Source organism: Melanerpes formicivorus, unplaced genomic scaffold (assembly GCF_026170545.1).
Source record: "Melanerpes formicivorus ecotype bairdi unplaced genomic scaffold, bMelFor1.0.p_v2 SCAF_23, whole genome shotgun sequence".
Lineage (NCBI taxonomy): Eukaryota > Metazoa > Chordata > Aves > Piciformes > Picidae > Melanerpes > Melanerpes formicivorus.
The window spans coordinates 2,464,460-2,489,101 of record NW_027142375.1 but is presented as its reverse complement, the minus strand read 5'-3'; the positions used below and the strand labels follow the sequence as shown (position 1 = coordinate 2,489,101).

At 42.2% G+C, this 24,642-nt stretch overlaps 1 protein-coding gene across 2 annotated transcripts in view; it reads left to right on the top strand.

Moving 5' to 3' along the window:
• Nucleotides 1-24,642, top strand: part of KCNH8 (potassium voltage-gated channel subfamily H member 8) — a 154,602-nt gene that overhangs the window by 55,858 nt on the left and 74,102 nt on the right. Inside the window, exons 2-5 of one of the 2 annotated variants that reach the window (XM_068152531.1) lie at nt 422-655; nt 12,019-12,150; nt 17,388-17,515; nt 18,061-18,301. In XM_068152531.1, the coding sequence (XP_068008632.1) occupies nt 422-655; nt 12,019-12,150; nt 17,388-17,515; nt 18,061-18,301 (735 nt within the window). The remainder of the gene's footprint in view (nt 1-421; nt 656-12,018; nt 12,151-17,387; nt 17,516-18,060; nt 18,302-24,642) is intronic. The other variant, XM_068152532.1, reaches the window with a different exon arrangement.

The window sequence follows — 24,642 nt, the reverse complement described above, 5'->3', positions numbered from 1 at the left end:
TGTTTAGGAGGAGACTTGATGGGGTGCTTGGTTGCATGGTTTAGTTGATAAGATAGTGTTGGTTGATGGGTTGGACAAGATGATCTTGAAGGTCTCTTCCAACCTGGTCTATTCTATTCTATTCTATTCTATTCTATTCTATTCTATTCTATTCTATTCTATTCTATTCTATTCTATTCTATTCTATCATAAAATAGTACTGGAAGATGCAGTGACACAAGCTATATACATCCATGAGGAACCACTGTATGAAGGTGCTGTTAACCCTGATTTCATTTCAGACTAATTGCATTGTTGTTTGCAGGCAGTTGGACTTTGCTATTAAGCAGTTGTGCCTGCCTTTGAAGCTAAAGGAAGTATTGTGTTAAATGATGTGGAATTCAGACTGTAATTCATATTTTACTTTTGTGTTCTCCTGCAGATAGTAACTTCATCCTTGCAAATGCTCAGGTGGCTAAGGGATTCCCTATTGTTTATTGCTCAGATGGCTTCTGTGAGCTTGCCGGGTTTGCACGAACTGAAGTCATGCAGAAGAGCTGCAGCTGTAAATTTTTACTTGGTGCTGAAACAAATGAGCAGATGATTCTTCAAATCGAGAAATCCTTGGAGGAAAAGGTAGAATTCAAAGGAGAAATCATGTTCTACAAGAAGAACGGTAAGCAGCTTTTCTGGCCTGTTTTGCTGGTCCCAAAGGATGAGACTTAGCATTCACAGACTTTTAGAACCTGCCTGGATGCATTCCTGTGCAGACTACCCTAAGTGATCCTGCTTTGGCAGGGGGGTTGGACTTGATATCTTGAGGTCTTTTCCAACCTCTAATGTACTGTGGTACTGTGATATACATAATGGAGGGGGGATAGGTCCCTGTAATGATTTTGTATGGCGGTAATCAGACCTACAAAAATAGATGTCAGCAAAGGCAGTTGGGTAGACATTGAGACTTTGTTTATATCAGCATTCTTGATTTTAAAGTACTAGTTACAAAGTTACATAGGAGACATTCTGGGTACTATACTGCATTGTGAGACACTTTATCTGCAATGAGTGAAACTGCAGTTTCTGCTGTTTGTTAGCCCTTATCTTATGTTATGTTAAAAGCTTGGAGGTTCTTAAGGCCAGGCTGGATGTGTCGCTGGGCAACCTGATGTAGTGCAAGGTGTCCCTGCCCATGGTAGGGGGGTTGGAACTGGATGATCCCGAAAGTCTCTTCCAACCCTAGTGATTCTATGATTCTGCTATGCTGTTCTTACCCCTTATGGCTGAAATTGGAATAAAAAATTAGTACACATCATGGGTAGGCACTGGCTATGTAAAATGTTCAGTCCCATCAATAAAATGCTCAGAACTTTGAATAATCCAAGTGAAACATTCTCCACACTATACATACTGTATCTATCTCTATCCCTATCTCTACCTCTAGCTCTAGCTCTATAATCTCTATCTCTATCTCTATCTCTCTCTCCCTCTCCCTCTCCCTCTCCCTCTCCCTCTCCCTCTCCCTCTCCCTCTCCCTCTCCCTCTCCCTCTCCCTCTCCCTCTATCAATATAGATATATACATTAAACCCACTATATATAAATACAATCATAAAGAGTATATAAGTATATCTGTGCTGTAGGTTAAATATACATTTAAGTATGTATTGTCACATTAAAAAAAAATAATTCTGGGCATTGAGCAACTTTGGTAAATTCCAGTCTTTCACCTCTGTGGTAAAGCTTCCTGTAAGGAAAATTTCACAGTCAAGATGAGTGAGCCATGGAAGAAAGCACTCCATGATGCACACTTAACAGCTTCTTTCCTTTATATCAAGCTCCTTCAGTGTGTACCTGCTCTGGAAGTATTTTTACTGCCATCACTCATGTGATCTTCCAATGGGCGATACTAAGTGTGAGATACTAACAGGATTGCTGAAGGAGCCTTCATATGGCCTTAAAGATCCATGAGTTTAAGGGATCCATGAGTGCCTCTTGACTATCACCTTCAGTATTATTATATGGCTAGATTTCTAGGCATATGTTGTGGCCTCATAATCCTCATAGAGCCTGCTTACATCTTTATATAATTAAGAAGAAGAAGAAGAAGAAGAAAAAGAAGAAGAAGATGAAGATGAAAAAGAAGAAGAAAGAGAAGAAAAAAGAGGAAGAAGAAAAGATTAAGGAGACAAAGAAGAAAGAGAAGAAGAAGAAGGAGGAAGGAAGGAAAGAGAAGAAGAAGAAGAAAGAAGAAGCAGAAGAAGAAAAAGAAGAAAAAGAAGAAGAAAGAGAAGAAAGAAGGAGAAGAAGAAGAAGAAAAGAAGAAGAAAAGAAGAAGAAAGAATGAGAAGGAAAGAGAACAAGAAAGAAGAAAAAGAAGAAGAAATGGTAGTAGGATTTATGAGGAATATGTAGCCCAAACATATTCCTAGAAATCCTAGCCTTATAATAATACAGAAGGTGATAATCAGCAGGCACCCATAGATTAATAATAATAATAATAATAATAATAATAATAATAATAATAATAATAATAATAATAATAATAATAATAACAATAATAATAATAATGTTATAACCATTATTGTTGATATGATTGTTAATATTATCAGTATTCTTATTGCTAATATTATTTAATCTCAAATTACTGTTATAATAAATGCTTCCAAAATTAGTTTTCTAAAAGTAATGAATATATCCTGACAAGAACTTATACAAAACTTCTTGGTGGAGTCACTATCATTGGAGGTGTTCAGGAGGAGACTTGATAGGGTGCTTGGTGCCATGGGTTAGTTGATTAGGTGGTGTTGGATGATAGGTTGGACACGATGATCTTAAAGGTATCGTCCAACCTGCTTTATTCCTCTTCTCTTCTCTTCTCTTCTCTTCTCTTCTCTTCTCTTCTCTTCTCTTCTCTTCTCGTCTCGTCTCGTCTCGTCTCGTCTCGTCTCGTCTCGTCTCGTCTCGTCTCGTCTCTTCTCTTCTCTTCTCTTCTCTTCTCTTCTCTTCTCTTCTCTTCTCTTCTCTTCTCTTCTCTTCTCTTCTCTTCTCTTCTCTTCTCTTCTCTTCTCCTCTCCTCTCCTCTCCTCTCCTCTCCTCTCCTCTCCTCTCCTCTCCTCTCCTCTCCTCTCCTCTCCTCTCCTCTCCTCTCCTCTCCTCTCCTCTCCTCTCTTCTCTTCTCTTCTCTTCTCTTCTCTTCTCTTCTCTTCTCTTCTCTTCTCTTCTCTTCTCTTCTCTTCTCTTCTCTTCTCTTCTCTTCTCTTCTCTTCTCTTCCCTCTTCCCTCTTCCCTCTTCCCTCTTCCCTCTTCCCTCTTCCCTCTTCCCTCTTCCCTCTTCCCTCTTCCCTCTTCCCTCTTCCCTCTTCCCTCTTCCCTCTTCCCTCTTCCCTCTTCCCCCTTCCCTTCCCTTCTCTTCCCTTCCCTTCCCTTCCCTTCCCTTCCCTTCCCTTCCCTTCCCTTCCCTTCCCTTCCCTTCCCTTCCCTTCCCTTCCCTTCCCTTCCCTTCCCTTCCCTTCCCTTCCCTTCCGAAGGGGAAAAAAGAGAGAGAGAGAAACATTACATAGATATCTCATGTTCATGACTGACTTTTCACAGAAACGTTGAGCTGATTTTGGCAGGAGCTGAGGTGATGTTCATTTTTGCTGGCTTTTTATTTTTTACATTTAGGAAAATCTCTCATAATTCCATACACTCATGTTTCAAAGAACGTAGCTGCCAATTTGTAAGCCATGTCTAGGGGCACAGGGAGCTTCCACTATATGTAAATGAAAGTAGTTAACATATTCATTTTATTGTCTTGGTCCTGGAAGAGAAATTATGATTCCTTTGCACTCTGAAGAAGTGCTCCAAATCTGTAGCAGATGTGATTAAAGCAGGCAGAAAGAGATTGCAGGGCAATTTGCTTATCAGCGAGGTGGCTGCACCACAGATACAGAGATAAGGAAAAAACCCTGTTTAGAATAAAAGAATTCTGGTGTTTCATCCTCCTTGCATTGCTGCACACAACGTGAATGGAAGCCATTCCATGGTATTTTCTGAGCATGAATAAATTGCATTGACTGCTTATTTTTGGTTGGTTTTTTTTTTTTCCATTTTCACCTATTTCTGTACCTGTGGGACAGAGGAATGAATAGGTACTGAAATGACATGAGGCTGTTCTGCTACACAAGCAAAATTTGTTTTAAATAAAAAAACCCCTTGGGTTTTCAACAGAGCTGCAAAGAGCAGACACCAAATTGGTAAATCCACCCTCTTATCTCAATGGTTTGGGTTTGGGAATCACAGAATGTTAGGGGCTGGAAGGGACCTCAAAAGATCATCCAGTCCAACCCTCCTGCCAGAGCAGGATCCCCTAGGACAGATCGCACAGGAATGTATCCAGATGGGTTTTGAATATCTCCACACGGGGAGACTCCACACCCCCCCGGGCAGCCTGTGCCAGTATTCTGTCACCCTCACAGGGAAAAAATCTTCCTCATGTTTTCATGGAACTTCCTATGCCTCAACTTCCACCATTGCCCTTGTGCTGGCATTGGGCATCACCCAGCAGAGCCTGGCTCCATCCTCTGGGCACTCACCCTGCACATCTTTATCAACATGAATGAGGTCACCCCTCAGGCTCCTGCTCTCCAAGCTACAGAGCCCTCAGTTCCCTCAGTCTCTCCTCATAAGGAAGATGTTCCACTCCCCTAATCATCTTTGTGGCTCTGTTCTGGTCTCTTTCTAGCAGTTCCCTGAGGTCCTTCCTGAACAGAGAGGCCAAGAACTGAACACAATTCCTGACTTTTTTTGCAAGGAAAATTGAGCTTTTGAAGCTGTTAGGCTTATTCAGCTTTGAAAGTTTAAAACAAAAGCAAAACAAAACCACACACAAAAAATATCAAAAACAAACAAAAAAAACCCTCTTTGTTGCAGAAAAATGTTTTTAAAATATTTTAAGGACTTTGCAATTATGACCCAAATATGACTTCATCAATATCTGATATTGCAAATCAGTGTCAGTTTGGCTAGTGCCCAGTGTAATGCCAGGAACACAGGTCAATAAATGACAGGCAGCTAGCAATATAAATGACAAGCAGCCAGCAATATAAAGTTGTCATGGGGTTGCATTTCAGAGTCTCATCAAGAATTTAGACCATCAGAATGAAACTAAGAATCTGGATTTAGTTCACTGCTCAGATGTGCCTCTTGGCTCTGTAGGCCAGGCTGCAAGACCAAGCTAACACCTTCATGGATAAATTCAACAACTGAAGCTCAACTTTGGGAATAATTCTGAGCTCACAGAATAGACTGACATCCCTCAGCAAACTTCCAAAAGCTTACTAATCATAGAATGATAGAATCAACCATGTTGGAAAAGACCTCAGAGATCATCAAGTCCAACCTATTACCTAATACCTAACACCTCATGACTACTAAACCATGGCTCCAAGTGCCACATCCAATCCTTTTTTGAGCACCTCCAGGAATGGGGACTCCACCACCTCCCTGGGTAGCACATTCCAATGGTCAATTATTCTTTCTCCTCACCTCCAGCCTAAACTTCCCCTGGCACAGCTTGAGACTGTGTCCCCTTGTTCTGTTGCTGATCACCTGGGAGAAGAGACCAACCCCCTCCTGGCTACAAACTCCCTTAAGGTAGTTGTAGACAGCAGTAAGGTCTCCTCTGAGCCTCCTCTTCTCCAGGCTAAACAACCCCAGCTCCCTCAGCCTCTCTTCTTAGGGCTGTGCTCCAGACATCTCCCCAGCCTTGTTGCCCTTCTCTGGATGCATTCAAGTATCTCAATGTTCTTCTCAAATTGATGAGCCCAGAACTGGACACAGGACTCAAGGTGTGGCCTAACTAGCGCTGAGTACAGGGGCAGAATGACTTCCCTGCTTCTGCTGGCCACACTATTCTTGATGCAGGCCAGGATGCCACTGGCCTTCTTGGCCATCTGGGCACACTGCTGGCTCATTTCAGCTGCTATCAACCACTGCCTCCAGGTCCCTTTCTGTTTGGCTGCTCTGCAGCCACCCTGACTGCAGCCTGTAGTACTGCATGGGGTTGGTGCGGCCAAAGTGTAGAACCTGGCACTTGGACTTGTTAAATGCCATCCTGTTGGACTCTGCCCATCCATCCAACCTGTCAAGGTTGCTCTGGTATGGCATGATATGTTTTTAATAGGAACTGACTCCTCACTTTGACAGTCTTCAGAAATCTCTCTTGGTTTTGGGAAACATTGAGTCCTGCAGCTAGAGAAGCAGCATTCATTAGAGTTTTCTAATTGGGGGAAAAAAATAATCCATACAGAGATATCCATTTTCTTGTGACCTTTAGTTACAAATGCAGAGGAAGTCCCTTGACAAGTTTCTTGGCAGGACAGTGCATGGAAACTTGACCTCACTGCTGCGCTGCCTTCAAAACCTGGCCTGAAAATCAGAACGCTAAAAGCTTTTGTGGTTGGTTTGTTCACATTATCTAAATTCTAATGCAAAAGAAAGCAGAAGAGAAATGAAAAGAACAAAAAGGGGGGGGGGGGGGGGGGGGGAAATGAAAAAGTAGCCTCATGGTAATATCTAATTGCAGTTACATAAACCAAGCAATGATTTCTCTCTTTATAAAAGCATCTTCTTTTGCCTTATTTTTCTTTCTTTTTCCTTTTTCTTTCTTTTTCCTTTTCCATTTCCTTCCTTTCCTTTTTTTCCTCCCTTTTTCTAATTTATTTTTCTGTTGTCCCTTTCCAAACAGCTCAGTAGTCATTGAGTTTCACTGAGCTTGGGGAAGGTCTTTCTCTTAAAAAGCAATATTAGTTGTCAATACAGACAGAAAGCATGATCTTATTTTCCTCTGTTTCACGGAACAGGAATTTTGTTGGCTGTTTTTCTCTCCAAACACTTCACCTGAGACACCTCTGGTCTCTAATGGAAGGTTATGTGTGGCCTTGAAGTGTGCAGATGTTTTGCTATGGTTCCAGCTTCTGCAGCAGAAGAGGAAGATGAGGCAGATTTTCCCAGAGAGCCCCTGGTGAAACACTCAGTCAAAGCCTGCAAGGACACAAACCAAGAGGATGAGCTTCAGTTTGAAGAACAAAAAAAAGAGCTATAAAGTGCCCTGTTTTCAGTGTGATCTAAAACACTGGAGATCTGTGGTTGAAATGTTGCTGTAATCCCAGCATGGATTTAGGAAGGGCAGGTACTACCTGACCAACCTGATCTCCATCTATGACCTGGTGACTGTGTGGTGGATGTGGGGAGGCCTGTGGATGTAGTCTGCCTGGACTTCAGCAAGGTCTTTGACACCGTCCCCCATAGCAAACTCCTGGCCAAGCTGGCAGCCCGCAGCCTGGACACTGAGCTGGGTTAGGAACTGGCTGGATGGCCAAGCCCAGGGAGTGGTGGTGAATGGTGCCACATCCAGCCAGCAGCCATTCACTAGTGGTGTCCCCCAGGGATCAGTGCTGGCCTCCATCCTGTTCAATATCTTTACTTATGATCTGGATGAGGGGATTGAGTCCATCATCAGTAAGTTTGCAGATGACACCAAGTTGAGGGCAGGAGTTGGTATCTGTTAGAGGGTAGGAGAGCTCTGCAGAGGGACCTTGACAGGCTGGACAGATGGGCAGAGTCCAAGGACATGAGATTGAACACATCCAAGTGCCGGGTTCTACACGTTGGCCGTAACAACCCCATGCAGTGCTACAGGCTGGGGTCAGAGTGGCTGGAGAGCAGCCAGGCAGAAAGGGACCTGGGGGTACTGGTTGACAGCAGCTGAACATGAGCCAGCAGTGTGCCGAGGTAGCCAAGAAGGCCAATGGCATCCTGGCCTGCATCAGGAATAGTGTGGCCAGCAGGAGCAGGGAAGTTATTCTGCCCTGTACACTGCACTGGTTAGGCCACACCTTGAGTCCAGTTCTAGGCTACTCAATTCAAGAAAGATGTTGAGATCCTGGAATGTGTCCAGAGAAGGGCAACGAGGTTGGTGAGGGGATTGGAGCACAAGCCCTATGAGGAGAGGCTGAGGGAGCTGGGGCTGCTTAGCCTGGAGAAGAGGAGGCTCAGGGGAGAACTTGTTGCCCTCTACATCTACCTGAAGGGAGGTTGTAGCCAGGTGGGGGTTGGTTCTTTTCCCAGGCAACCAGTGACAGAAGAGGATGCATTCAGTTTCAAGCAGCACCAGGGGAAGTTTAGGCTGGGTGTGAGGAAGAAATTGTTCACAGAAGGAGAGATTGGCCACTGGAATAGGCTGCCCAGTGATGTAATGGGGTTTACATTTTGGAGGTGTTTAAGAAAAGCTTGGATAAGGCACATGGTGCCATGGTGTAGTTGATTAGATAGGGTTGGGTGATCAGTTGGACTTGATGGTCTCGGAGGTTTCTTCCAACCTGGTTGGTTGATTCTGTGTGTAATTTAAGGGGACTTCAGCAAGACTGCTGCTTGTTAAACTGATGATGCAGACCCTCTGTTCTGATAGCACTCACGGTGACACTGGCTAAAAATGTCTTACAATAACAACATGACTTATTTAAAAATGAATTCTTTGAGACAAGTTTGGGTCTCCCAGAAGTACAGTCTGGAGAAGAGAATGCTCCAAGGAGACCTTATTGTGGGCTTCCAGTATCTGAAGGGGGCTACAAGAAAACTGGGGAGGGACTTTTCAGGGTGTGGGGTAGTGATAGGATTAGGGGGAATGGAGCAAAATTAGAAATGGGTAGATTCAGATTGGATGTTAGGAAGAAGTTCTTCCCCATGAGGGTGGTGAGAGACTGGCACAGGTTGCCCAGGGAGGTGGTGGAAGCCTCATCCCTGGAGGTTTTTAAGGCTGAATTTGTCTCTGAGCAACCTGATACAACCTGATGTAGTGAGAGGTGTCCCTGCTCATGGCAGGGGGCTTGGAACTAAATGATCCTTGATATCCCTTCCAACCCTAACAATTCCATGATTGTTTTGTGCCACAAGACTTGTATATCTAATGTGCAAGGCATTCCATTTTCTTTTTTTCCCTTCAAGTACTTGGTTTCTTAGACTAAGAAGCATTATATTTGTTTAATCTGTACAACTCTTTCATGGAGCCCTGAATGTCAATCCCTCTCCTCACTACAGAGAGGTGCAGATTTGCTGCTTCATTTGTTATTTCCTACCCTTTGCCTGATGGAAGGAGCAATACAAGTTGTCTCAGTGCCTGTCTGGAAAGTGGTGTTTCAATCAAACTCCTGAGAAAGTGAAAACAGCCCCTGACAGTTGACACGTGACAAAAAGAGGAAGGCTTAGGCTTGTCAGCCTGGACAAAACTACTCCCAGATTGTCAAGAGCAAAAGGAGAACAATAACTTTGCACCAGTATCACTGCTGCTAAGTAATGAATGGAGTCTATATGGCTAAGAAGACACTGCAGAACAGTTCCGTTAAAAATGTGTTGAGATGGGTGCCAAAGTTAACTATTTTATTCCAGCATCAAATGCACTAGCTGTCAAGAACCCCATTCCATCTCTGTACTATGCCACCTCTGCAAAACCTAATTATCCACCAAAGATTTGCATTCTTGGTATTTCATTGGCTTTGTCTGGTGTGGTCACGACAGAAGTGTGATTGTATGGTGAGTAGGCATAGCTCATCAACAGGGCCAATGGCCTGAGTCTGAGGCTTGGTTTAAGCAGGTCTTATTTTCTAGGGATGATTATTTCTGAGGGTGTTTCAGTCTGGAGGATGAGAGAAAGAAAGAAAGGCTAGTTAAGAGAGTGACCATAAAGTACTACCTTTCTCTCTCTCTCTCTCATTTCTATCTCTTTATCTATGTCTATGTCTATCTCTATATCTATGTCTATCTCTCTCTCTCATCTCTATCTCTCTCATCTCTATCATCTCTATCTGTCTATATCTCTATATGTCTATCTCTATCTCTGTATGTCTATCTCTCTCTCACCTCTATCTCTATAACTATCTCTGTCTCTATGTCTCTCTCTCTCTCATCTATCTCTATCTCATCTCTATCTCTATCTCTCTATCTCTATCTCTACCTCTCTCTCTCATCTCTACCTCATCTCTATCTCATCTCTCTCCCTCTCTCTCTCTCTATCTCTACCTCTATCTCTCTCTCTATCTATATCTCTACCTCTATCTCTATCTCTATCTCTGTCTCTGTCTCTGTCTCTGTCTCTATCTCTATATCTCTATCTCTAAATGTCTCTCTCTCTCACCTCTATCTCTATCTCTGTCTCTATATCTATGTCTCTCTCTCACCTCTCTCTCTCTCTCTGTCTATATCTCTATCTATATCCATATATATAAAGGTGGACCATAGTCAAATTACTTTGTGATAAGGTTATGCTTCATTCGATGTCTTTTCTCCTTCCCAGTGATGTGCTTATATTAGCCTTTAGGATATTAAAATATCTTTGGAACCTTTGGTTCATAATGCAAAAATAAAACCCCTAACATTAGACTTTCTCCAAGAGTGTTGGCTTGGAGCAATAAAGAGACCATATATAAATAAACCTCCAAAAGAAATGTATTTGATAGGCAATTCTTAACAATACAGAAGATCTTTGTATGCAACATCTGAAGCAGGGGAAGAATTTCTGTCTCACAGATGACTGCACTCAAAAGAACTGTAACAAAACAGGGCACTACTTCTTCTTGATGAGTAGAAAATTGTTAATTTGCCTTATAGAGCTATATGATGTTGGCTTTCAGCAAAAGCTGTGTAATGGATTGCTTGCAATCAGTGTGTTCTTTCCAAGAATGCTCCTCAATAGTGGAAGGCAGCACACTTCTGTTCTTGACAGAGTGCAAGAGTATATTGACTTAGTCCTGACCTAAAATGGATCATTGCCTCAAGTCCTGAAGAATACTTCCTATTCATTTGCTCTTATCATAGCAAAGGAAACAAAACCAACCAAACAAAAAAACAAACCAATTGAATAAGCAAACCACCAACCAAACCAAGAACAAAATAAACAACCAAACCAAATCACAGAATCACAGAATCACCAAGGTTGGAAGAGACCTCAAAGATCATCAAGTCCAAGTCACCACAGACCTTATGACTAAACCATGTCACCAAGTGCCACATCCAATCCCCTCTTGAACACCTCCAGGGACGGTGACTCCACCACCAACCTGGGCAGCACATTCAAAGGGTGAATGACTCTCTCAGTGAAGAACTTTCTCCTCACCTCCAGCCTAAACTTCCCCTGGTGCAGCTTGAGACTGTGTCCTCTTGTTCTAGTGCTGATTGCCTGGGAGAAGAGACCAACCCCTTCCTGGCTACAACCTCTCTTCAGGTAGTTGTAGGCAGTAATAAGGTCTCCCCTGAGCCTCCTCTTCTCCAGGCTAAATAACCCCAGCTCCCTCAGCTGCTCCTCATAGGGCTGCACTCCAGACCTCTCCCCAGCCCTGTTGCCCTTCTCTGGACACATTCAAGTGTCTCCATGTCCTTCCTAAACTGAGGGGCCCAGAACTGGACACAGTACTCAAGGTGTGGCTAACCAGAGCAGAGTACACCACTCTCTCATACAAACAAACAAACAAAAACCACAACCAAACCAACAACAATAAGGTCTCCTTGGAGCCTTCTCTTCTCCAGACTGAACAGCCCCAACTCTTTCAGTCTTTCCGCATGGGAGAGGTGCTCCAGCCCTCTGATCATCCTCATGGACCTTGATGATTGAGGCAGAATGATTCCATGGTACACGTGGAAGCTTCGGATGTCACATCAACAAAATGAAAGATATTCCAGTGAAATAAGCAACTTCAGTTGGGAGTTCAAAGGCAAGCATGGCTTCAGAGGAGTCAGCAGCTTCATTACATTTTGTTTTATTTTATTTTATTTTATTTCATTTCATTTTCTAGAGAAAGCAGTATTACTGAGCTTCAGCTAGTGATGAGAAGAGATTTACATGAGCTGAACCTCTGTGATTCCTCAATTACTGACCTTTTAAATAGCACAGCTCTTCATTTTAGAATTACATTAGTTGTACATTTAATAGTTTACTCTCTTTTTCCCACCCCACTCTCTCTCTGCTGAAAGACAGCTGTTTGAATTAAATTTGTTCTTTATCCTTGCAGGGTCTTCATTCTGGTGCCTACTGGATATTGTTCCTATAAAGAATGAGAAAGGAGATGTAGTCCTCTTTTTGGCCTCTTTCAAAGATATAACAGACATGAAAGTGAAGATTGCTGCAGAAGACAAAAAGGAAGGTTTGTGTCAATTGCAACAACATTGATCAGTTTTGCTCACACCTGTGTAAACTCTCTATCTCATGCACTTTTCAATACAGAGACTTCAAGACCACATAACAACATAGTACATGGAAAGATAATCTGCCAAGGTTCTAATTTGTACATTTCATTTACATAGCCCCTTGCAGCCTGTAAGCAGGGAAACCAGGGCACAGGGTACTTTCTCCCCACAATTAAATGTTTTAATACACCAGGCTTTAATTTATTTACTTACTGAATTTTACGAGGTACCTTTTGTAAAAGACCTTTTCAGACACTCCTTCTGTGAACCTGATTTCAGCATGCCTGAAAGAGGTTTTTCTGTGAGAAGAATATACAGCATCAGAAGTGTGACTATTGAAGAAAGATATGGAAATGCTGGAACATGTCCAGAGAAGGACAACAAGGCTGCAGAGGGGTCTTGAGCAAAAGCCTTATGAGGAGAGGCTAAGGGGCTGGGGATGTTTAGCCCAGAGAAGAGGAGGCTCAGAGGAGACCTTATTGCTGTCTACAACTACATGAAGGGAGGTTGTAGCCAGGTGAGGTTTGGTCTATACTCCCAGGCAACCAGTGACAGAAGGAGAAGACACAGCCTCAAGCTGTGCCAGGGGAGGTCTAGGCTAGACGTTAGGAAGAAATTCTTCCCAGAAGGAGAGACTGGCCAATGGAATGGACTGCCTGAGGAGGTGGTGGAGTCACCATCACTGGAAGTGTTTAAAATAAGACTGGTTGAGGCACTTAGTGCCATGGTTTAGTTAATTAGATGGTGTTGAGTGATAGGTTGGAGTTGATGATTCTGAAGATTTTTTCCAACCTGGTTAATTCTGTGATCCAAAAACTGTTACCTTAGGACAGATTTTCTCAACTTTATCCTAGCATCATTGCAAAACTTTGTGTAATAGATAGTAACTACAGGATCACACAAGGGAAAATAATCAAGAGTGAGACATGTTTTTGTCAATAACATACAACCTTTCTGGCCAGAGCAGGTGCACTCTGGAATTTGCAAAGAGATGCATTTCACAGTCTCATTAGCTACAGGCTGTCTGCTGTGGAGTGAGCATAACGCTTGTGGGTCATGTCCTGGTTACTCAGCATAGACAGCTTGAGTCTGCTGTACAAGAAGATTATGGTGGTTCTGCTTGTGTGTGCTGGATTTAGTTTCTAAGGAAGGTTCTAGACATGCACAATTACAGCCTGCAAAGGGCTCTCTTGTCCACGTCTTGAGCATTTGTCCTTCACATTAGCTTCATCTCAGGAAGGTCTCAAGAAATCTTTACTTGTTACCACCTGAACTTTATGACTGAAAGAACAGTATAAGATTTCTCTCCCCTTTGATGACTAAAGGCTTTCTTCTGCATTTCAAGGTTTTAAAGGTACCATCCCTTATCTGAGGAATGAGAACATGCTTTTTAGGCTGTAACCTTCTCGTATAAGATTGTAAGAGATATTATGCTATTAATGAGACTAATGTTAAGGTTGGCAAAGAGGTATGGTTAGTTTTTTTTCTCAGAAAAGGATTCTGAGCTTATCATGTGTGATGGTTGGGGTTCCATATGTGACTTTGTTTTGAAAGAAAAAATAGCAACAAAAGACAAAAAGAACAGTTACGAAAAGTTAAGAAACATATCACCTCTTTTCTGGTGAGAGAAGAGGGAAGCTAAAACTAAATTGCAAAACATCTTTTTTTGGGAGGGGATATTGTGGGAAGGGATTTTCATTACACAGGAAGGAATGTGTAGAAGTATCAGGAAAGACCTCAAAATATGGCAATTTTTCATAACAATTACTTTGCATGATATTTAGGGAAATATGAAAGGCTTTTGGTTTCCATCACAGAACAAAAACTAACCCCAGTGACTGTATTTAAAGTGACTAAAGTGACTTCATGCTTATGGTTGGATCTCTTATCATAAATTCATAGTAAGATCAGTCATAGAATAGTAGAATTGTTAGGGTTGGAAGGGACCTCAAGGATCATCTAATTCCAAGCCCCCTGCCAAGGCCAGGGACACTTCACACTACAGCAGGTTGCTCAGAGACACATCCAGCCTGGCCTTAAAAACCTCCAGGGATGAGGCTTCCACCCCCTCCCTGGGCAACCTGTGCCAGTGTCTCACCACCCTCATGGGGAACAACTTCTTCCTAACATCCAATCTGAATCTACCCATTTCTAGTTTTGCTCCATTCCTCCCAGTCCTATCACTCCCTGACACCCTCAAAAGTCCCTCCCCAGCTTTCTTGTAGCCTCCTACAGATACTGGAAGGCCACAATAAGGTCTCCTTGGAGCCTTCTCTTCTCCAGAATGAACAGCCCATGAAAGACATAAGCAAGTCTGCTTTTTGTTGTTGGTGGTTTGGTTTGGGTTTTTTTGGTTGGTTTTTGCTTGTTGGTTTTTGTTTGTTTTTTTTTTTAAGAAGCAGAAATAAACACCTAGGAGTTTATAAAAAATATAACTTGTTTCCTTCAGAATAGTGATCTGTAATAACAGTATGGCAAAAAAAAAAAAGATAAGCCCTTTGCTCTCATCCATAATTTAAGAACCCTTTTGGAATTTGGTTTGAGTTTTCAATGGTTTGATGATGGAGAGATGAAAACTTTCAAAACCAAAGTTCATTTAGCTGCGTGTTCTCTGAAACAGTTCCCTTATGAGGACAGCCCGAGGGAGCTGAGGGTTCTTTAGCTTGGGGAGGAGGAGAATAGTATAGTATAGTATAGTATAGTATAGTATAGTATGGTATGGTATGGTATGGTATAGTATAGTATAGTATAGTATAGTATAGTATAGTATAGTATAGTATGGTATGGTATAGTATAGTATAGTATGGTATGGTATGGTATGGTATGGTATGGTATGGTATAGTATAGTATAGTATAGTATAGTATAGTATAGTATAGTATAGTATAGTATAGTATGGTATGGTATAGTATAGTATAGTATAGTATAGTATAGTATAGTATAGTATAGTATAGTATAGTATAGTATAGTATAGACTAGACCAGAGCAGGTTGGAAGAGACCTTCAAGATCATCGTGTCCACCTATCACCCAACACCACCTAATCAACTAACCCATGGCACCAAGCACCCTATTAAGTCTCCTCCTGAACACCTCCAGTGATGGTGACTCCACCACCTCCCCAGGCAGCCCATTCCAATGGGCAATCACTCTCTCTGCGTAAAACTTCCTCTTCATGTTTGTAAAGATGCCCAGTCACAGCACAAGGGGCAATGGTGGATGTTGAGGGATAGGAAGTTCCCTGGAAACATGAAGAAAATGTTTTTCACTGTGAGAGTGACAGAAGACTGGAACAGGCTGCCCAGGAGGGTTGTGGAGGTTGTGGAGACCTGTCTGGATGCATTCCTGTGTGATTCGGTGTAGGTGATCCTGCTCTGGCAGGGGGCTTGGGCTGGATGAGCTTTCTTGAGGTGCCTTCCAGCCCCTAACATTCTGTGATTCTTTTGGTTTACTTGCTTCTTTGTAGCTGGCATGCATAGCTCATGTAGGCACTGAAGCTGGAGAAGGGGAAATACAAAGCTTCTCCATCTTCCTCCTTCATCTTTCAAGAAGCCATTCCATTTTGCAGTGCAAGTTTGTCCTTCCATTTTTAATATATTCCCCCCATCCTTCTCTTCTTTTTACTGACATGTAAAAAAAAAATCAACTGGAGAGAGCTTTTAGATGAATTATGTGAAACATCCTTCACTGAGAAGTTTTGTTTTGGACTTGGTTTTTTTTTGGGGGGGTTTGCTTCATTTTGTTGTAGAGCCAAAATTATATCAGTCTTCTGTAATTCAAATCTTTCTTCCTTTGCTTGTTCATAATTTCTAGGTCTGCTAATTTAATTTTTCCCCCCTTAATTTGTATGCATTGAATTTAGTTTAATTAAACCTGTGTGACAGACAGCTTCTTTATTCCCATAATTCCTTTTTTTCTTAATCCTGACACATCACAAAATGTCTGCTTTCATTGACTCTGGCACCAATTCACTGTAATTCCATCAGAGTCAAGGGAGTTACTTTGCATTTAGTGCTGTATAAGCAAGAACAAAATTTGATTCTATGATTGACAATTACAGACATCTGAATAGACTTTCCAAAACAGTGCTCAGTCTTGACTCTGAATAGATTTCATGTCATCAAAGAATGTGTCAAGTGATTATGCCAGTGACCATGTGGTGGGAAAAGAAATCTAAATGCATAAATATAGGAATTGGATATTGCTAATGAGCAAGCTTGGAAATTAGCATATTCTGACATAAGGGACACCTGGAATAAATCAGAAGCTGTGTTTTTAAAAGCAAGAGACTCTGTTTTCTTCTTTTCTTTGGATTTTCATTCCCTCAATAAAAGAGAACAGGAACACCTTAAAGACATTTTAAGTGCTTAGTCCAAGCCATGCTTGCCTCTGGTCACTATTTCATTTTCTGAATAGTAAAGAGTATGTTTTTCCTGTCTCTGAAATCATATCTTATAATTGGTTGCTTCTGAGAGAGATTTTGTTTTCTTGACTGTGAAAGATTAAGCAAAACTTAAAAAGGTCTGTATGCCGGATAGGATAGGATAGGATAGGATAGGATAGGATAGGATAGGATAGGATAGGATAGGATAGGATAGGATAGGATGGGATGGGATGGGATGGGATGGGATGGGATGGGATGGGACGGGACGGGACGGGACGGAACGGGACGGGACGGAACAGAACAGAACAGAACAGAACAGAACAGAACAGAATAGAATAGAATAGAATAGAATAGAATAATAGAATTAACCAGGTTGGAAGAGACCTTTGAGATCATAAGTCCAACCTATCACCCAACACTATGTAATCAACTACATGGCACCAAGCACCCCTTCCAGTCTCTCCCTAAACACCTCCAGTGACGGTGACTCCACCACCTCCCCAGGCAGCCCATTCCAATGGGCAATTACTCTTACTGTGTAGAATTTCTTCCTAACATCCAGCCTAAACCTCCTCTGGTTCATCTTGAGACTGTGTCCTCTTGTTCTGATGCTGGTTGCCTGGGAGAAAAGACCAGTCCCCACCTGGACACAACCTCCCTTCAGGTAGTTGTAGAGAGCAATAAGGTCTCCTCTGCGCCTCCTCTTCTCCAGGCTCCCTATTTCCACCAGAGTCTAAAATGTCAGTAATTCATCTCCTGAAGATTAAAGTGCTATCTCCTGATGTGTAATGGACTCTCTCTTGACTTCTGCAGAAAAATGGAAAGGAAGAGGAAGAGCAGGGTCGCATTTTGAGTCGGCGCGAAGACGGAGTCGCGCTGTCCTGTATCATATATCTGGACATCTGCAACGCAGGGAGAAAAACAAATTAAAAATTAACAATGTAGGTTTCATTCCTCTCTTCTGCAAAAATGGCACTCTTTGCACTTACTGTCTTTCATTGAAAAAATAAATCAATCAATTTTTATGTCAATGAGACACTGACAAATGTCTTAGTTGTAATTTTACCTGATGAAAGGAGTAACGAGCTCACGGAAGTGCAGTGCTGCTTACTGTGATATTTGTTGCAGTTTCTATAGCAAGACAGTGCTGCAGTGTCTGTACTGTAAGCAGACATTCATTTAACACCAGGAAGGAGACATTATAAAATTTCTTATAACTGAATCTTAGGTTTGTTATTAACTCTCCTCCTGCCCCAACGTTGACAAAAGTAATTCCATCAACAGGTCCATCTGTCCAAATGAGTGGATGGCACTGCACTGGAAACAAAGAAATAACCTTGCTTCTTAGCTGCATGTCACTGTCTCATATTTCATGATGTTTGGTTTCTATGTAAAACCACCTAATGGCTGCCTTGAAAGAAGCATGACTGTGTGATCAAATTACTGTTTTGCCTCATTTCAGCTTTCTTTCCCCTCTCTTTTTCAGAATGTTTTTGTAGATAAACCAGCATTTCCAGAATACAAAGTTTCAGATGCAAAAAAATCCAAGTTCATACTGTTGCATTTTAGCACTTTCAAAGCTGGCTGGGACTGGCTTATTTTACTGGCAACGTTTTATGTTGCTGTGACTGTACCTTACAACGTTTGCTTTATCGGCCACGATGAGCTGTCCACAACTCGAAGCACAACTGTCAGTGACATTGCAGTGGAAATCCTTTTTATCATTGGTAAGGATCTCTGGGTTTTTTAATACATATTTGAGGGTTTTCACAGGGTGGATAATATAGAACAGGAAATAATCATTGCTGTGTAATCTGGTGTAGGTGATCCTGCTCTGGCAGGGGAGTCGGGCTAGGGGATCTTTTGAGGTCCCTTCCAAGCCCTGAAATTCTGTGCTTCATGATGGCAATCAACTTTAGCTGTATAGTTTGAGATTTTATCTGAACTTCAGATCACCTTTTTTCTTTCCTTTTATTTCTTTCTCTTTTTTTCTTTTTTTTTTTCCCCCACTTTAAATTGATTCAATCAGTCCTGCTCTCACTCAGAAGGCACCTTTGACTTCAAAAAGGGTTCAAAACCATTCTTTCACCCTGTGGATGTCTAAAACCTTTCTAATGTAAGGCTGTGCCCTGAAATGACTGTAGTGTTGCTAATGATATGCCTTTTTCATATTTTTTTCTTCATTCTATTACCTTTCACAAACACTTAGAAGACCTATGGACCACTGTGGTGGGTTGAAGTTTCCCACCCCCAGCATTAACTTTGCCAGACCAACTCAGTTAGCAGCAAATGAAGCTGTATTTACAAGCAAAACCAGCACACTACAATGACATTCAAGGAATATGTACGAAATATACAGTATTAACAATATGATACAGATATTTACAATTGGCAAACAACATGAAAATTCCTCTGGTCAGAGACCAGGGAAGCTGTTCCACTGCTCCCCCCCACCCTCCATCCCCCTGTCCTAAGAGAGAAAAAGAATGGAGAGAAAGCAGTGGGTTAGACTTAGCTAAACAATGCAGCCTAGGACAGCTGATAAGCAGATAAGTCTCTCCAAAGCAAAGCAAGCAGAGAGATCAGAAAAGACAAAAGAATTGTTTAGGTACAGCCTGGTTTATGGCAGATATTTATCCAATGAATTTGCTTAGAATAATCCTTTGTTTCCCATTTCACACCCAATACTGATTTATTTACATTTTTCTACTTTTCTGCTCAAAATCTGTAACTAAATTTTAAAAGCATAGCCTAAAGCCACCACAGATCACAAGCTGAGAATCACTGTATTTTAAAAACTACTGACATAAGATTGAAACTCTAGAATGGAATGGAATGGGATGGGATGGAATGGAATGGGATGGAATGGAATGGAATGGAATGGAATGGAATGGAATGGAATAGAATAGAATAGAATAGAATAGAATAGAATAGAATAGAATAGAATAGAATAGAATAGAATAGAATAGAACTGAATTGAATTGAATTGAATTGAATTGAATTGAATTGAATTGAATTGAATTGAATTGGTTGGAAGAGAACTTTGAGATCATTGAGTCCAACCTATCATCCAACACCATCTAATCAACTGCACCATGGCACCAAGCACCCCATCCAGTCTCTTCCTAAGCACCTCTGGTGATGGTGACTCCACCACCTTCCCAGGCAGCACATTCCAATGGCCAATCACTCTCTCTATGAAGAATTTCTGCCTACCATCCAGCCTAAACCTCTCCTGGTGCAGCTTGAGACTGTGTCCTCTTGTTCTGGTGCTGATTGCCTGGGAGAAGAGACCAGTCCCCACCTGGCCACAACCTCCCTTCTGGAGACAGGTTTATGAAGTATTTTCAGGCCATTCTCACACTGCATTTAAATCTCTGCAGTAAACTTAAAACTCATGTGTCTACAGTCATTTCTCAGTGGTCCCTTGCCTGCTAAAATGTTGAATGAACATGTCTCAGAACATGTATAACTATATTGAAATTAGTTAATACTGACAGCATACAAGAAATTCAGGCATGTTTCAGGGAATTGTGGCACTGAGGCTCTGACAAGCACATCTTGACGGATGACCTATGTGCTGTGAGAAAAGTCGCTGAGAAGTGCTGAGAAAAATGCTTTTGTATGATGTTATTGCCTCAAAAACTGCAGTGGAGAGAGATCTGTCTGAGCTGAGCCCTTCAGCTGTAATTGCTTATTGAGGTATCACAACCGTAATCATGGTCTGGAGAAAAAGAGCCTGTGTGAATTGATTTTAATAAATCTCTCAGAATGTAGAATAATCTTCCTTTGCTGCATATGACTTTCATAAACTCCTATTTGGATCTGACAAGGCCTCCATTTTTAGCTGTGTTATCAGAGAGAGCAAAGATAGGACAATAAAGAGGAGAGATGATGTATTCACATCAGTTTGAGGAACATAATAGGATAGAAGCCAAAAGTTTCCTTTAAGCAGAGGAATTTGAATAAACCTAGCAGCTAAAAAAATATTCAATTTCTGAGTCAGCACATGCTTAAGCGTGATGAAAATATGCATGGAAGTGCTCTCCTGACATGAGGTGCTTGTAAGAGTGTTGATCTGAATTAAATAACTTATGAGAAAAGAGAACATCTTGCTAGAGGTTTAACTGCTTTAGCCTTTAAAAACCTCCAAACACATGAACAGAAGATCATAGAATCATAGAATGATCAGGGTTGGAAGGGACCTCAAGGATCAGACAGTTCCAACCCCCCTGCCATGAGCAGGGACACCTCACACTACATCAGGTTGCTCAGAGACACATCCAGCATGACCTTAAATACCTCTAGGGATGAGGCTTCTACCATCTCCCTGGGCAACCTGTACCAGTCTCTCACCACCCTCATGGGGAAGAACTTCTTCCTAACATCCCATCTGAATCTACCCATTTCTACTTTTGCTCCATTCCCCCTAGTCCTATCACTCCCTGACACCCTAAAAAGTCCCTCCCCAGCTTTCTTGTAGCCCCCTTCAGACCCCAGAAGGACAAAATAAGGTCTCAGAGCCTTCTCTTCTCCAGACTAAACAGCCCCAACTCTCTCAGTCTGTCCTCATAGCAGAGCAGCTCCAGCCCTCTGCTCATCCTTGTGTCCCTTCCCTGGACACATTCCAGCACCTCCAGATCCTTCCTGTAATAGAGGCTCTAGATCTGGACACAGTACTTCAGGTGGGGTCTCACCAGAGCAGAGTAGAGTGGGAGAATCAGCTCCCTCAACCTGCTGGCTATGCTTCTCTTGATGCAGCCCAGGCTCTGGTTGATTCTCTGGGCTGCAAGCACACACTGCTGGCTCATGTTGAGCTTCTCATCCACCAGCACCCGAAGTCCCTTTCTTCAGGGCTACTTTCAAGCCATTCGCTGTCCTGCCTACAATAATGACACTAACCCATGATGTGATGTCTTTGGGGACGAGATCAAAGAGGGAACCTAACTAGGGCTTCTCAAATTAAATCAAAATTATTATCCACTTGATGTTTCCTATATCTTCTACTTCTTTGATAACTTGTGTGAAGTGATCTCTGAGTGTACTTTCAGATCTCCTTTCCTTTGTGATGTGTGCAAACCTCTAATGTTCCCCTGTAAATAAATCTTCTGCTTCTTCTATCCAATCATAGCGTAAACCTAATTTTAGAATGTGACTATTTATGTCTCTTAAAATGATTAAGAATTTGATAGAAAGTACTTTTTTTTTTTTTTTTTAACATCAGTGTATTTAAGCAGAATACATAAGAAATCCTCTTTAACAGTATTTCGACTGAGCAGGGATATTACCTGATTTATTGCATCAATTGCATCAAGGTTTAGAATCAGAGAATCATAGAATCATAGAATCAACCAGGTTGGAAAAGACCTCAGAGATCATCAAGTCCAACCTATTACCTAATACCCAACACCTCAGGACAACTAAACCATGGCTCCAAGTGCCACATCCAATCCTTTTTTGAACACCTCCAGGGGCAGTGACTCCACCACCTCCCTGGGCAGCACATTCCAATGGCCAATTATTCTTTCTGTGAAGAACTTTCTCCTTGCCTCCAGCCTAAACTTCCCCTGGCACAGCTTGAGACTGTGTCCACTTGTTCTGTTGCTGGTTGCCTGGGAGAAGAGAACAACCCCGACCTGGCTGCAAGCTCCCTTCAGGTAGTTGTAGACAGCAATAAGGTCTCCCCTGAGCCTCCTCTTCTCCAAGCTAAACACCCCCAGCCCGTTAGTTTGCATGAACAGTAGTTGGGTCTGGCAACAATATGTTTCAGCTGCTTTTCTGCAACATACTCCTTTGCCTGCCTGTGGGAACAAAACCAACATAGCCATCCATTACCCTGCTCTCTCCACATGCACCTGTCTGAAGACTTTATCTATGGTTTGCACTGTCAAGAGAGATGGAAAATTCATCATGGTTCCTAAGCTTTTTTCTCTGTGTATCTATATCCCTCTCTTGCTAAATAGTATTTAACCAAGTGTTTTCTCAGCAATTTGAGTTCTGAAAAGCAGTGTATTTAGAAACCCCAAAGCTGTGATTTGTGTTGCATGATACTGCAGATTAAAGAGAGTTGTTGGAACACTAGCGTCTATCACAAATGTAAATGACTCAAAAATCTTTCCAAAACTGTCTTAAATCATATGAAGACTCTCAGTCACAGATGTTTAATATGTACAGCTTTAAAAATATGGTACAAACCCAGTAGAAATTCATAACATTATTCATGGCTTAGGTAGTCACACAAACCTGCATATCATTGTATTGAAAACAGTACATTAAGCAAAATTTGTTTGAATCCAGTAAGAGCAGAGAATCATCGAATCACCAAGGTTGGATAAGACCTCAAAGATCATCAAGCCCAACCTGTCACCCAAGACCTCATGACTACTAAACCATGGCACCAAGTGCCACATCCAATCCTTTTTTGAGCACCTCCAGGGATGGTGACTCCACCACCTCCCTGGGCAGCACATCCCAATGGTGAACGACTCTCTCAGTGAAGAACTTTCTCCTCACCTTGATCCTAAACTTCCCCTGGTGCAGCTTGAGACTGTGTCCTCTTGTTCTGGTGCTGGTTGCCTGGGAGAAGAGACCAACCACTTCCTGGCTACATCCTCCCTTCAGGTAGTTGTAGAGATCAATAAGGTCTCCCCCGAGCCTCTTTTTCTCCAGGCTAAACAATCCCAGTTCCTCCAGCCTCTCCTCACAGGGCTTGTGCTCGAGTTCTCTCACCAGCCTCATTGCCCTTCTTTCATGATCTGGATGAGGGGATTGAGTCTGTCATCAGTAAATTTGCAGATGACACCAAGTTGGGAGCAGGCATTGATTGTGGCCTTCCAGTATCTGAAGGGGGCTACAAGAAAGCTGGGGAGGGACTTTTTAGGCTGTCAGGGAGTGATAGGACTGGGGGGAATGGAACAAAACTAGAAATTAGTAGATTCAGATTGGGTGTTAGGAAGAAGTTCTTTCCCATGAGGGTGGTGAGACACTGGCACAGGTTGCCCAGGGAGGTGGTAGAAGCCTCATCCCTGGAGGTTTTTAAGGCCAAGCTCGATGTGACTCTCAGCAACTTGATGTAGTGTGAGGATTCCTTGCCCATGGCAGCAGGGTTGGAACTAGATGATCCTTGAGGTCCCTTCCAACCCTGACAATTCTATGATTCTAATTCTATGATTCTCTCCATTCTGAAATCTGCTTTTGTGAAGGAATAACTGCAAGAAAGCAAGTGGACTATCAGAACAAAAGCCTTTTAAAACCCCCATGTAAGATGATGGGTGCCTCATGAGTATGGGCTGAAATCTACAGCATTTCCCATATGTAATTATTACTATTCTGGGGAGAGCTCTGTAGGCAGCTTGTAGCTGGGTCAAGATATTCTGAATCTGTGTTCTGGCAAATACAGTCAATGTTCCATTTCTCAGCTCTCCTGAATGTATCTCTTCAGACAGGATTTCTTTTTCTTTCCTACTTCCTTTCTTGCAATGAGGCTTGTAACATCAGACTGGCATGTTTCTGAGCCCTCAAGTGTGCTAAGAACATTTGAGAAATTACTTCAAGTTTTTTGGGGTTTTTGGTTGGTTGGTTCGGTTTTGTCTGTTTGGTTTTTTTCTTCTTCCTAAGCTGTGGTGCTACTGTAGAAAAAATTCCACAACAACCACCAAACACTATGACAAATCATCTGTGTGTTGGGTTTGGCTGAGCTGGAGTTAATTCTCCTCAAAGCATCCTTCTAGTGCTGTGTTTTGCTGCAGCAGTCAATGACACAGCAGTGCTTTGGCTACTGCTGAACAAGTACTTCCTTTTACTCAAATGCCTTTTACTTTGTGCTAAACTTACCTTTTTGTTTGCTTCCAAATCAGTGCAATACTGTTCTTTTGGAGTTTTACCTCTCCCTTCTCCTCCTGCCTAATTTTCTTTTCCCTACTGGGAGAAGGGGAGAGGGGAAGCAACCTAAATCTGTTCCATTGGGCTTTTGGGCTCTGCAAAAAGCTTAAGCCACAGCAATATGATTCATGTTTCTTCACTCTTTGGAACTGTGTCAGGGAGTTTGGAACTGGATGATCCTTGAGGT